Here is a 15,156-nt window from a genome sequence, read left to right on the forward strand (position 1 = left end):
TGACCAAACTTTAAAATTGAATAGTAAATGACTACATTGGTTTTGTTAAAAGCGTGTGAAATTTTTCTCGATCGCAATTGAATGTTAGAGTTGGTGAATTAAATCGAAAATTTTTAAAATAGCCGGGAAAACATATTTTATTTGTCCCCTAAGGGGTCATTAACCAATTGGAGTTGTAAGGTGATACTTTCTGGCCAGTTACTTCCTTTTAAGTTGTAAAATATTTCTTTTTGAAGCTGGCGGCGTCAGTATTGAGCAATACTTTTTTATTCAACCATGTTTTTTACCCTGATATAACCTGTCCATTTTTAACTTTTTCTGCCAAAACCCAAAAAATTGTACGACTTTTCTCTCGAAATCTTTTACGAAGGCACCTACTTTAATAAATCCCAGTTTTCTCAGAATTCTTGTGACCTGCAGTTTTTGATAGAAACATATTTTGTCGCTAAGATTTTACTGAAAACTCAACGTGATATGCAAATCCTCCTGCCTTTTTTAAACTCAGAAATATGTCGTGTGTGTTGCATATCCGTCCACATTTCATAGAAACAATTTCTTTCTTTTTTAAAGTAAGCAATTTTTCAGATGCTGTGAATATTTTGTACAAAACCTTTTATGTATATACATGTCAAAGTGAACTTTATACACTTGCCAGTTTTGAACTTTTAGACATTCAGTTTGGAAAGTGCCTTAATAGAGCGTGCAAGTCTCGCCAGGTTGTTTGTTACATGTGAACATCTTGGTACAAAACACTAACTAGTCTATATACTAACAGACTACTGTCGTAGAATTACCAACTTGTTATCTGCGTTTTTTATTTTTAAAGGGAATATACAACATCTGCTTTTGCTGTAATTTTTAGAAATGGATGGATTTTGGGGTTAGTATTTGATAGCAAATATTGTCACTCTGACTTGTTTGAAGTTTTGTGTTCGTAGATGCTGGAAAAACAATCATGTTCTTGTAGTCTGGTTACGTGACCCTACTTAAGATGAAACGGAGCAATGTATGGATGTCAGGGAATTATAAGGTCAGGGAACCAGTCCAGCTGGCTTGTACCCGTTCATAGATGTGTAATAGATTGCAAACAAAATGTGGAGTAACTTAATATGTTAAATTGGGGGAAGTATTTGGTAAAAGCCAGTTTTGGAAATTAATACAAAAACTTCATACCACTTTTGTTGAAAATATCAGCACAGCAGGTGCCATGATTTTACAGGATGTTTAAGATATCCAGTAAGTTTAATATTTTGGTAGCTTTTTTTTATGTCTGCAAATGTTGTATATTCCCTTTAAGTAGGGGTGAAAATTTTTCTTCTGAAGATAGTCGTTACTTTGCAATGTTTTTTCAATATGTTGTAAATGGCAGTTTCTGTTCTTTCACAGAAACCAAATTATTTCCCTTGACTGGATAAGCTTAGTCAGGTTACAAAATGAAATGCAAAAAAAACATGTGGTAGATCCTATACATGGTGCCCAGATGTACTGTATTCTCGTAAAATCTTGCGGGTTTTTGAGGTCAATTTGCACACTCTATTACTTAAGAATTTGCAAGTTTTTAGAAGGACCGTTTGTGTGTGAATAAGTAAAAGACTTTTTTGAACGAAGGGAGTTTTATTTGAAAGGAACCAAGTTCGGTGTGTGAGTGAAAATAACAGTTTTGTTAAGATATACATGAAGAAGGACCAAGCTTTTATTAACTGAAAAGTATTGAAGTATTTTTATATGGAAGAAGAGTTATGTTTTTGTACATTTGAAAATTTGACATGTTTTACATGTAAGTACATGTCGATGTGCAGCTAAGTGTTTAAGTGAGTTTTACAAAAAGACTTTTTATCTTTATCGTAAATTAGGATACTAAACCCTGTCCACTGTTTTGTAAACCGCCAGCGAAGAAATTACACTACATGTATACATTTCTCAGGACATGGGGTTACTAAACCTAGGAAAGTGTTTTCTTACCTTTTAAAAACCAGCTTTTTTGTACCAAACATGGTAAAATGAATATAATTTATCCCTTTTAGTTCCTTTGTAATTAAGGACAAAAATTTGAATAACTAGTTTCAAAAACTGTATATATGTATACTTTTCCCTGTTGTATATATAACAGTGTACATACTGTGTTGTATTTTTGTAAATGCATGAATCTGTCAAATAATAAAAATGAAAGTATTCAAGAAATCTCTGCCTCTGTTCTATCAGTTTTAGGTCTTATTTACTTTGTGGGCACCTAATAGTTGGTGCACACACATTTGATGTGGTATGAAATTGCTTATTTGTCACATTAGCAAATATTTGAGCAACAGATAAACTGTGTTACGCAGTCTGAAATTGGGAGTGACAAGCCCCCATATTCCAAATAAAAGTTTATGCATATCTATATTTGTATTCCTTTCCAAACTGCAGTTTTCTTCCAAAATATGCTAGCAGGGAAAAAGCCATGCAGTGTGTGGATGATTGGGCCTCCAACTTTTTAGGTTGTCTGACGTTTTGCGCAATGAAATATCTTGGGGGGGGGGGGGGGGAATGGGAGTTCAGTCCAGTCATGCATGTTCACTAAACCTTAAGTGACTTCTGAGATTCAAAGCTGCTCGTTGATGAACCACAAATGAAAGTAATTCATAGACTGTCATTTCACATTTGCATATTTTAGTTGGAATTCATTTATTCATGATTTCAGGCAAGCAAACGTATCATTAAGGCCTGTTCACACTATGAGGCAATGGGAACATAAAGTGAATTTGACATTTCAAAAAGGGAAAAAAAAGACACAAAATTTGCAACTTTCACATCGCAACTATTTACTGTCACAAATTCACATCATGCATTTTTGCATTCATATCAAGAATGAACTGGTTAGTGTAAAGTAATTCCCTGGAACTTGTGACCAAACTTTCCATCAGAAGTTCGGTATAGATCATTTGCCAAGTGGTTGGGGTTTGTGACTCGTGATCAGAGGGTCATGGGTTCGAATCCAGTTGCTGGCCATATATTGTGTCCTTGGGCAAGCCACTAAACCCTCACTTGCCTCTCTCCACCTAGGAGTATAAATGGGCACCAGCATTAGCCAGCGATGGACTGGCATCCCATCCAGGGGGAATAGAAATATTCTCATTCGTTTCATGCCACTCAAACCGGAGATAAACGCCGGCCTGATGGGCTGTATCGGCTCGTACGTGACAGGCTTTACACACACATCTTTGATGCGTGTTCAACAGGGATACGCATAGAGCAGACCTGTTGCGCATTCATTGTTAATGAATTAACAAAACAAAACACACCTCAAAGATGGCGGCCGAATGCAATCCATCTATACAAAATCGAGAGTGCTACCATGCAAAGCAACAGAGCCCATTCTCTATGTAGTTTGCAAAATTTACACAATTAAAGTTTTGCTTCCAAATATTACAGGCAGTAGTTTAATTATGTACCTTGCAGACAATGTGAAACAATATGCTTCATTATAGTGTCGTTCAGTACTGGAAGCTCCCGCCTACTTATTTGCATATTTGTACATTAATTATATACACAGATATTGAAAAGTTGTCAACAATTGTTGCCTTTTGTTTATATACCTGAGGATTTAATACGGGAAAAAATGTTGCAACCAGACGCCACTTTTTTCATCATATATCATCTCAATGAAGGGGAGTCATTGCAAAAATGGTGATCAGACATGAATCTGGGACTGAGAAACATTTCCAATTTTGTTAGGAAATACATAAAAAAGTTGTCTTGACTCTTCATAGACTTTGTACACAACCGCTGAAATGGCGTCAGGTTGCAACATTCTTTCCTCAATACCTTCTTAGGGTGATATGAACATCATGTCCAGCTGTCGCAAAAGTCAACAATGGAATATATTCACGGAGAAGCCATTTTCGACCGTGTTCCCCGACTCCATTTTACAGGTTTAAACTGTCGAATGGGAGGGTGCCAGACTATTTAATTATTGGATTGCGTACCAAGCCTCACTTTCACCTGACGTTCAATTTAATAATAATATGGCCGAGACGTGAATAAAGTCTATTGTTTATATTGCCGTGCCAATAATTTAAAGTTTTACTCTGCAAGAAATTAACACATTTTGCAGAGTAACATTTGATAACTGTGAGCTTTCTTCCAGTGTATGCAATGCTATATCACAGACTTGCGGGCCACACTACACACACCTGATACTAGTATACTTGTTTGGTACTTGAAGGGACCAAACACCCAACTCTTGTTTTACTATACACTCGAGGACAATGCTTTGTGTTTCCTTTTGTCCCTGTAATATAACACTCTCCCATAGACTAAGCACATAGACTTATTACAGAGGACCGTTTCCAACAAAAGACCCAACTCCCGAGGACTGAAAGGATCTGTTGTTCTCCCTTTGTGTGTCGGTCCTCGGGGATATGTAGAACACGTACACTCTTTGTACAATAGGATTTGCAAGAACAATAATAATAATAATAATAATAATAATTTGGGAGGCTAATCATCCTTACTCGCAGCTGGGATGCTGAATTGCGAAGGACGCGGCTACAACGTGGTCGGGCCGCTGGCACGTAAAGGCGCCTCTGGCTGCCGGCCACATCGACCCATATATGACCACGGAGCACAGCCTGAGATCGAAAGTGTTTGATTTTTCCGGAGGGAGGAAAACCGGAGGGCCCGGAGAAAAACCCTCGTGGCACAGGAGAGAACCAACAAACAACTCTACTCACATGCGATCCGCGGCCAGGATTCGAACCGTGGTCACCTTGGTGAGAGGCGAGCGCTTTACGCACAAGCCACCCGTGCCACCAAAATATAGGGGCAATGAAATGTTCACACAACACGGTCCAAGTTTTTCCTATAAGTTGAAATCCTACCCGTAACTAGGTCCTGGACAGAACACTGCCTCACAATACTAAGTCGGTGTTGTTGTCCCTTTGGTAATGTAAATGTAGGAAAACAGTAATTAGTGAATAATCGAGTGACGTAAATAATGTCATATTTGTTTTACAAACGCAAAAACGTCACCATTCTGTACAGGCAAAATTACTACCTGATAATCTTTGTTTTTCTATGAATGCTTCAATTTTTCAATCTTCACCACAAAATGAGGTTTCACACACACAGTCATACAGGTTTGTTTATGGTGTAAATCGAGGATTTTCTATTGTTCCTCTTCCCTTTTCCTTTGTTTATACTCTAACTTTTTCGCAACAGCTCTCATTGGTTTTGTACACGTTTTCTAATCAAGGTCGTCCTCGATTTGGTTCCTGTTCTCAATTCATCGATGATGTTGCACGTGTGTGTCCTCGATTTACACCATAAATATGCACACCCACTCTTTGATGATTTGCCAGGGTAAACAAATATAACATAATTAATCTCAAAGAAAAAGAGTTAGTTTCATATTGTGATCAGTAGACGAGCACATCAGGAATTTTCCCCTTAATAAAATTATTGCATAACAAAAAATAATTAAAGATTGGTCTTAATGCAACTGCATCTATATTCATATAATTTAAATCGTTGTTGTCTTTGAGAAGTAAACAAAGTCCTTTTAGAAGTTACAGTTGCAAGTCCACTTATACTTCAGCACTTGTTAAAATGACAAGCCTGCTCAGTATAGTAAGATCCATCAGGCCAAAAAATCTCCAGGCCAAACTGCCTCAGAGTCCGTGGTCACCAACTGCAGCAGGATACAACTGAGGCACTGTTCAATGGGACCGACTCTCATTGTCTCAGAAAATGCCGTTTATACCCTGGTGTTGATAGCTGAATGCATCAAAGTGCACCAGACTTTTACACCCGATGCACTGCGTTGCGTCTGGCAGGGTTAGGGTTATAAGGAGTTCCTCTTGTATTGTTGGAGAAATTTGGACTTAATCCTGAAAATCTGTGACTTTTTTGACAGAATCACAATTAATTCCAAAAACGTTGTCGTGGGGCAAATCTACAGAAGAGCCTAATCCAGTTCAAATGTTCTCAAAGCATCATCTTCAGTGATCTCCAGTGTTGCTATTGCGCCGTCGTTGAAGACAAACGACGACCCGCTGTCCATGACTAGGCAGGCATCCCAACCGCGCGACCGCAGACGGATCCTGTAAATTTAAATACAACGTCAAAGATGGAAGAAAGAAATTGACTGAAGCGGGGTTTGAACCTAGGACCTCCTGAATGCCGTATAGGTGCTCTACCAACTGAGCTATCCGGCGCTACGTTGGCGGTTTCCCAAAAATGTCAATGTCTTTCATCCTAGTTAGAAGCTATAAACTTTAATACCAGGTTTTTGCCCTTCACTGACGTACAAACACTGTATACTCAGTGTGTTACCCCCCTGAGTGAAAGTTGGAAAAATCACTGGGGTGGGACTCGAACCCACGACCTCCTGCTTTTTAGTGCAGACGTCTTACCACTCGACCACCGAGCTCACGGGATCGGTTGGCTGGTTCGAATCTGATGTAGCAGCGGGTACCGCAATGAAACTATTTGTAAGATGGAATTTTCATCTCGACGCAAATTCCATCTTATGAATAGCTGTAAACTTGTTTGTGCCGCGTGGGAGTGAGAAGTCACATTATACTATTGATGTCTGCTGTGATGTAGCGTACGGGGTTTGCCTTTGAGGGCACATATCACATTTTTCTTATAAAATGTACCATAATGTTGTTTTTGTTCGAGTCATAAGAAGTAACAACGTCGTAATTAAAATGGGAAAGAATGTTGCATCATGACCCCACTTTTTTTCATCATATATCATCTCAATGAAGGTCCATCATTGCAAAAATGTTGAAAAGACATGAATCTGGGACTGAGAATTTTTTTAAAATTTTGTTAGAAAATACTTTGAAATGCACTCAACTCTCCATAGACTTTGTGCACAACCAACAAAGTGGTGTCTGGATACTACATTCGTTCCTTAAAATGTCCTTACATACAGACATTGTCCAATTACATGATGTACAAATAGACGTGGAACGCGCAAAATCTGAGACAAACAAACTCAGTGTACAAAAATTCCATAAGGTTGTCTAAGGGGCGTGGCTAACTCGCAAACAGCGATAGGTCAATTGGTACTGAACACTTACTTCTTGGCAAAACCTCTTGGTAAGTTAGCATTGAAGACACCGTTGACGACTGGGTCGCGGACCGTGTAGGCAAGGGTAGGCACACTGGCGTCAAAGAGCAGCGAGCTATTGAACTTGGAGGCAATTCTCTCGAGAAGATCCTGAGTGATCGGGATGTCCACATCAGACTCTTCATTGACTACAGGGCAAGTAAAAAAACGAAACCCAAATGTCGGGACCATTGTTTTAGTGAAGTTCTGCATGTAGCACTTTCAAAATCTAGGATATGAAAGCCCAATTCATAAGCTTTCTTTTAGTACAAGAACCATTTAAATCACTCATGTACTTTGCAAGTTACGGACTTTTAAACACAACCACCGTTTTAAAGTTTTGTCTACGGATCACAAAACAGTAAGTGTTCTTTTAGTAAAACGAAAACAAATCACAGGGATGTGTGTGAATTGTTTTCGTTTTGCTGAAAGAACGCATACCTTTTGTACAAGAAAATTAAACAGTGACAATCGGGCTTGGTGACAAAACTATTCTTGGAATTGATCTGGGACATGGTGACGTCACGCTCTGTTTACATGCGTACTTTCGTAAGTACGTGTGGTCACGTGTGGTCTAGCGGTAGAGCATAGGATTCATGATCGTTGGATTGTGGGTTCGAGCCCCGCCGTGGCCATGCGTGTTGTGCCCTTGAGTAAGGCGCTTTACCTCAATTACTCCTCTCAACCCAGGTGTTAAATGGGTACCGGCATTATTCAATGCTGGGAAGGTAACAGACTCGCTGTGGTGGAGGTGTGGCGATCCCCCCACAGCAGCATTTCATGGACTCAAGTCTGGCCCAATCGCTTCGAAAAAGAGATGGGCACTCCGTTCCTGTGAACACAGGTTCGCCCCTTTCGAAAGTGGTCACAAAGCACCATAGACTATAGGCTCCGTGCGCAACTACCCCCTCAATTGGTGAGGAAGGGAGAATTGGGGGAGACCCCTTGGAGTGACATTCAAAAGCATTGCCAACAATGCCCGATGCTCATGCAAAGACGCTATGCTTTGTGCACATTCAATCGTGCGTACTTTGCGCCATACGCGCATGATCCAGTATGCGCACGCGATGCGTCCTGTCCACGGGGCTCTCCAAGGTGTAAATAAGCGCCCTCTATTGTTTGCGCACGGAGCCCATTTGTGAACGGAGTTCAGTGGTAGCCTAGACAGTGTACAATTCAAACATCAGTGTCACTGACAAAATTATCACATCAGACCGTAAACGGCTAGGGGAAAATACTTACTTATATTTAACAGTTCGCTGACACCCTGGTGCGACAGCTTGTTTATATTGAAGGACCTGTGGACGAACAAAAGAAATTATCATCAAAAGGACCAATGCAATGAATCATCTAGGCGTCACATTCACCTTTATTTTAATCTTGTTTTGCCATTTTAAATAGTGTTTCAAGAACCTTTCGGCTCTTAAGCTCATGTGGATTAAATCGTACAGCTTTCTTGGCACAAAAAGGTTTCAAATTTAGTTTAGAGATGTATGCACAAAATATATAACAGTGTCAGCTTCATTTCATGCTTTCTTCGAAGTACAAAAGATTGAGTATTAATTTATTAATAGGTACTAAGTTAGTACTAATTACTTAGTACTAAGTTAGTACCAAGAACTAAGTTAGTACTAAGTGCTAAGTAAGTTAGTACTAATTATTTAGTACTAAGTTAGTACCAAGAACTAAGTTAGTACTAAGTGCTAAGTATGTAGTAAGTACTTAGCTAGTACAAAGGTAGTACTAAAAACTGAGTTAGTACTAAGTACTAAGTTTGTAGTAAGTACTATATTAGTACTAAGTGCTATGTTAGTACTAAGTACTTAGTATTAAGTACTACACTACTCTGAATGGAAGCTAATACCTACCAGGATGTAGACCCCGTGCCAGTGCAGATAGTGATTCCTGAGCTCTTCTGCTTAACCATGGGGCTTCCATCCACAGATATCTCATAATACGACACACTGAAAGAGAACATATACAGGATGAATTATACATTTAACAATTGTTAACCGGTATTATGTGGGACATGGCATATTTTACATCTTGGAAGATGCATGACATTGAGAGTGATTTGAAGCGTTACTTTTGTTTGAGCATCAAAAGTTCCTAAATTATTCCGGAGCTGAAGTTTAGCCAATGTCAGAGAAAATGCCGACTTTTGCAAAATGACCACACATGGTCATCGATTGCTTTTTCAAAAGTCCCCTCAAAAGGACATGTCGTCCTGGGGGAGGGGGGGGGGGGGGGGGGGGAAGGGGAGTACTGAGAGCCCCCACCGCCCAGCTGGGTGCGTTATTTCCTCTGAAGTTGCTGCTGAATAAAAACAGTGTATTGACAGCTCAAGTCTTCAAAATGAATTTTTCATATGATTTTATAATTTTTTTGCAGAATTGACTTTACTAGAGTTAAACGTATGCAACGCTGCGGCAGTAGAATAGTGAATAGTTACAAACTTGTCCAGCCCGACAGCACATATTGATCAAACCGGGTCATGTACGTACATAAACCAATGGAACATGTGGGTCTCTGCATAGATGTTTTGATCAATATTTACAAATCATTTCAACTTTGAATGGATTTATATTCGTTAAGCTCTGCAGCGATGGTAAATAAATCAGCTTGCATCAAATTAGGCCTATACTTTTTGGGGGGGGGGGGAAAGAAGCAGATATGATCACAGTTGTAATGACTCGGGTCAATGACTCGACTCAAGTCCGACTCGAGTCACAAGTTTTGATGACTGGACTGGACTCGAGTCCCAATGGGTAACTGACTGGACTCCACTCGAGTCACTGCAAGCAAATGACTCAACTCAACTTGAGTCCCTCATCAGAAGACTCTACTCGACTTGAGTCGAAGGCTAATGACACTCGAGTCCCAAAACTGTGCGACAATATATTTGCGGTGACGGTACACCCTGTCCCCCACTGACTGAAGCCCATATGTGGCCATATTAAAATTTAGATACCTTTTTCTTAAGGCCAACACTTTTTTGAGCGGCTGTCTTGATACTCACGTTGATGATAGTGATTCACCGATAAAGACCTCATTGAGTGCCCTGACCGGCAGTACGGTGGGCCCTGGTTCCACTCTCTTCTCCAACCCCTGCCGCATTCGCTGTTCCCTATTCCAGTGTTCGTACTGGTGGTCTGGTAACCTTAGCTGTTGCTCATGGATATCAATGGGTTCAGCGTTGATCAGACCGCTCTCGACGGTGGTGCGGATTCGCTGTCGCCACTTCCACCTGTCTCAAAAATACGGAAAGGGTACGCCTTGAAAATCTTTAAGCCCAACTCCCAAGGCATTTTTGATAGGCTGTAACCTCAATCCTGCAAAATCCTTCAACTGCTTCCAATGTAAAATGTGCATACAGCCTCAATCCTGCAAAATCCTCAGTTATTCCTTGAATGTGGTCCTTGGAGGGATGACCACTGCCTCAATCCTGCAAAATCCTCCGGCAATCACTGTCAATATCTTGAGGCAGAGCCAGTGACATCCTGGAGCAGTGCGGAAGATTTCAAGAATAATCTAGGCCTAACTTTATGCACGGCTGAGCATTTATAAACAACACAAGGTCCGGCCCGAGACCTTGACACAGTGCATCCTCCAAAATCAGCCACACATTTTTGCCATAAGCCTCAATCCTGCAAAGTCCTCCATTTTGCAAAGAGGATTTTGGAGGATTTGGGAAGATTAGGGTTAGAATGTTTTATCTGTGCTCTGTTTGCTGAGGTAATTAACCCTTTGTTGATCCCTTGCCAGATGGCACATAAAAGTTTATGTACTCCGACTTATTCCCCATGACCAGACATTGACATAAGGCCGTGTCCGAAACGGGCTTCCAGAGCTACGGCTACGTCTATTGTCAGCACGTCCCCGCGTATTTTCAATGGGTGCGGACCTAGACCTAGCTCTAGACAGTTGATTCGGATGCAGCCTTTGCTTCTGTACTGATGGCGTAACAATTTGTTAAGTGTGCGCTTTTCTATGGGGCTATGAAACCGTTGTCCCCACCAGGCTACCATAGAAAAGCACACATGTAAACAAAAGTGTGAAGTCATCAGTACAGAGGCTTGTTAGGGAGACTACCAACATCAACCGAAGCTCAGTGGGTAGAGCACTGGCACGGTATTCTGGAAGTCACAGGTTAACATCCACACTTCTTTGTTCAAATTATATCTATAGATTAACCCTAACTCCCTAGCATGATTTACTAGGAACCATACCCATCCTGGCAAATTCCAACAGTACCATATGGGAAACTGCACACACATATTTCTGACTTAGTTTCTGGAGATGTGCCAACCCAATGTAAAAGACTGTCAGTTTAGGGGTACTGTACCTGTCCAGACAGATTCCAACAAAACATGCTGTTGGGGTTTGATGGGTTGAGTTCTGTTAGGGTTAAAAATATACTGAAATCAATTTCCCTTAGTGGTTTATTTGATGAATGAACATTATCAGAATGTGTAGCGGTAAGAATTCACCTGAAATTTCCGTCTATTATTTTCCTCAGGGCTCCGTCAAACTGCAGAGAGTTCTTCTCTGAGAGGCAGAGGTAGCCAGCGGACCTACTGGGATCTGTGTTGACTCCCAGCACCGGTGTGTCGTCTGTCACTTTACCGGCCGCCATGATGAAAGTACCGTCCCCTCCGGCCGCGATGATAACGTCGGCCCATCGTACGGCCTCCTGGTTCAGGTTCTGATCAAACCACTGGGCTTGTCTGACTTCTATGTTCTGCGATCTGACATATGGGTGTGGTTAACAGAGTTGTAATAAAGTCGCCTCAATGTTTATTACTTGTCTGAACTTGGAATAAGGTCTCATATGAGCATTGGTAGAGGGGATGGGGTGGGGGCGTACCGTAATTGTTTTTTTTGTAAGCGAAATCGTGTCTTTTGGCAAATACACCACTTACGATCTGATAGTGTCCAAAAACAGGGGGGGGGGCCAGAGTTGTAATGACTCGATCGAGTAGTCACAATTTTTGGTGACTCGACTTGCGCCACTTTTCAATTGTGGTTTTTTGTGGTGTCATTTGTCACAGAGCGAAAGGCTATGGTTGCCAATCAAGGCAGGTGGAGGGAAAAGTGGTGCAAGTCTCTAGATAGACCCTTTCATAAATTGGTCACTGCTCAGTCAACCGTGAATGTAATGACATGATCAGGGTGTCATTTTAAAGAGGAGATTCAGCCCTAACAGAGGATATCTCCCTTTTACACGTGCCCTACTGCTGTTCCAATTAGCAATATCTCGGTTTGGGTTTTTTATCCACCCTGTATAGTATTCAAATATTTGTGACTCAAAGTGACTCAAGCTAAATATTTGACTCAACTCGACTCGACTCGACCTTCTTGACCTAATGACTCAACTCGAATCATTTCTTTAAAATGACTTGACTCGAGTCACATAAATCAGAGACTCATTACAACTCTTGGGGGGGGGGGAGGCTGTATCCTTTGTGTATCCATGGCATCCTGTACAAAATGGCACTCAATGTTTACAAACAAAAGAAAGGTCTTTATTTCACTCAATACTTAAATATGTTGTTAAGAATCTTTCAAACGACAATTGAACAGTGCCTAGAAAATCAGTACCAGAAATACTTTGGATGATTTCTGTTTAAAGCAAATGATAAAATCACTGATGAATAAACAGCACACTCTGTGTATGAAAATTAAACAACAATCTTTGCATTTTCTAGCTTTTCTTGTCAAACTTCAAATGAAGTTTTCAAATTTCCACCAACCCCTTCCTCCAAAAACAAAATATCTTATTCACTGTACAGAAAGTGGGTGTTTAAAAACAGTCAAGTGAGTAGAGAGACTTACCGTAGGGTGTCCACAACTTTCTTGACGTTAGACACGTGAATTTTGTGTTTCTCCAAATACATGTCATAATGTGACCCTCTCTGTAGGAGCTGCAACACGAAAATAAATTTTAAAATGTTTGTCTTTTGAAACCTAATTACAATCACTTGACACAAAAATGTACGTTAAAGAAGATCATTTCAATATTATTTGTCACATATGGGTCAATTTTGGATCTCCTTTTTTCTTGTCCCTGTTACATCTGACATCTTTGTGCTTTTATGGTTATGATGCACTCCTTAATACCATTGGGTGAGTAACTCGATTACTCATGAGTAGTCTATGCTACTCATTGTTCTAATCATGCTTTTTGATTTACTCGAGTACTCATCCTGGCTTGAGTAGAAGCAGGTACTCGCGAGTAGCAATTCCCTAGGATTCCATTCGTCCCCCCCAAAATGACCCAAAACCTCGCACGGTAAGGATATATCTCAGTGCTGAAGAATGTTTTGTGACTTGCATGCTATTTGCTTGTAAGTTTAAAACTTCACATCATAGTAGGCCTATATAACTCTTTTCTGCTTTTATGGGAATTCGGTTAACTACTCGCGGGTACTCAACTACTCATGAGTAAATAATATAAGGTGGGATCTGAGGTAATTTCTGACCACTTTAACCAATTTTTGTTTAGCAAAAGATCATCATTTCAACATAATTTACAAGTTTTATTTGTTAATTTTGTTAGCGTGAGAAAAAAAATATCAATATGAGGTCAGATCATTTTCAAAAGTTCAGCGATTGTGAAGTTATGGGCCTCTCATCCGGTTTTTTTCCCTCCAAAATACCCTCGTCAACCTTAATTAGTCTTCTTTTAATTCCAAAGACCCTATTTTCTAAATTGTGATTTTTCTTGCAGTTCAGGCCTTGGGGTGGTTGCCATAGAATCTTTTATTTTCGTGTTACGTTTTGTCATCTTCATATTCAAAACCTTGTCCTTTTTTCACATTCTCATTTCTGTTTATTTTAAGGTAGTGGATATTTTGCCGGAGGTAATGACGGCAAACTAACGATTACTAAAGGTTTGCCGGCGGCAATCCATATCAACAGAGGGCGCTGTACTCTTTAAAATAGGGCTGAATTATAATATGTATTAAATTCCCACCAAAAGTTGTGTAGCGCGTTTGGTGTAGTGGTTAAGCAAAGGCTCTAGTAAGCGGGATGACTCGCGTTCGATTCCGACCGCACCACATTTTTAAGTTTTTTTTTCTCATCCCCAAATAAATAAGTACAAAAAAACAGTAACTGCGCATGTTCAGTGCATATCCGGCAAACTAACGTTTACTAAAGGTTTGCCGTCTCCGGCAAAATATACACTGCCTTATTTTAAACACTGCTAATACTAGTAATAGTAGTTTGGTGAGTCAAATAACCCAAAAGTGGATTTTTGTTCTCTTAATGGAATTGGGGGGGGGGGGGGAAATATTGCAACCTGAGTGACACCACTTTTTCATCTCAATGAAATTAAAGGTCATTCATTGCAAAAATGATGATAAGAGTTTTTAAGACATGAATCTGGGATTGTAAAACATTTTCAATTTTGTACGGATATACTTAGAAAATTTTCTTCACTCTCCATAGACTTTGTGCACAATCGCAGAAGTGGCGTCAGGTTACATTTTTTCCGGAATGGGATTATCCGGCGATAATTATACAATCACCAAAAATTTAAAAATATCAAAAATAACCATGATATTAAACTCACCAATTGTTTCAAACCCTCTTCCTCAAGATCATGAAATCGTTTTCTTTCGAAGGAATATCGCGACAGTTTCGACACAACTAAGGCTCTCTTTGGCCTGAAGGGGACACCCTCCCCTCCATACTCAGTACCGCCCCCTCTTCTTGGTTGCTCCGGCGAGTTTGATGATGATGACGAAGACCTGAACAGTCGTCTGATCAAAGACAAAGTACTGAAGTTGCCAGTTTTTGCAATGTTGTTGCCAAGTCGATTTATGTGCAAGCCGAAACAAGTTGCACAAAACCCAATCTGGGAGCGAGACATCATTAATGTCCTTCTAATGCTAGGGCAGCCTTCCAGGTCTCTGAACACACATGACACAGACAGTCAGAAATCCAGTTTAGTGTTTACCAGCGGTCACGTCAAGCCTGTCATTTATCAATCAATGAATCATGTAAAACAGCGTACGTGCGCACTCGACTAAACAAGCATGCATGACCTTCGACCT

The 15,156-nt window shown here is 40.2% G+C and overlaps 1 protein-coding gene across 1 annotated transcript; it reads right to left on the reverse strand.

The window, feature by feature from the left end:
* Nucleotides 1-5,255: 5,255 nt before the first annotated feature.
* Nucleotides 5,256-15,137, reverse strand: LOC119743538 (NAD kinase 2, mitochondrial-like). Its single transcript, XM_038219964.1, has 8 exons — nucleotides 14,673-15,137; nucleotides 12,932-13,020; nucleotides 11,587-11,844; nucleotides 10,116-10,343; nucleotides 8,965-9,060; nucleotides 8,339-8,394; nucleotides 7,068-7,245; nucleotides 5,256-6,080 (listed from the first exon to the last, which is right to left on the reverse strand). Exons 1-8 carry the CDS (start codon nucleotides 14,973-14,975, stop codon nucleotides 5,945-5,947), a joined length of 1,344 nt encoding a protein of 447 aa, XP_038075892.1. The 5' UTR covers nucleotides 14,976-15,137; the 3' UTR covers nucleotides 5,256-5,944.
* Nucleotides 15,138-15,156: the final 19 nt, after the last annotated feature.

Source organism: Patiria miniata, unplaced genomic scaffold (assembly GCF_015706575.1).
Source record: "Patiria miniata isolate m_02_andy unplaced genomic scaffold, ASM1570657v1 HiC_scaffold_6, whole genome shotgun sequence".
Taxonomy (NCBI): Eukaryota; Metazoa; Echinodermata; class Asteroidea; order Valvatida; family Asterinidae; genus Patiria; species Patiria miniata.

What these genes read in the sequence shown, in the direction of transcription:
- LOC119743538 (XM_038219964.1), bottom strand. Translation starts at nt 14,975, where the DNA reads ATGATGTCTCGCTCCCAGATTGGGTTTTGTGCAACTTGTTTCGGCTTG. An exon ending in GGTGAATCACTATCATCAAC is followed by an intron (nt 9,061 to 10,115) that starts GTGAGTATCAAG and finishes GTTCTCTTTCAG; the next exon opens with TGTGTCGTATTATGAGATAT. An exon ending in CAGCGAACTGTTAAATATAA is followed by an intron (nt 7,246 to 8,338) that starts GTAAGTATTTTC and finishes CTTGCCCTGTAG; the next exon opens with TCAATGAAGAGTCTGATGTG.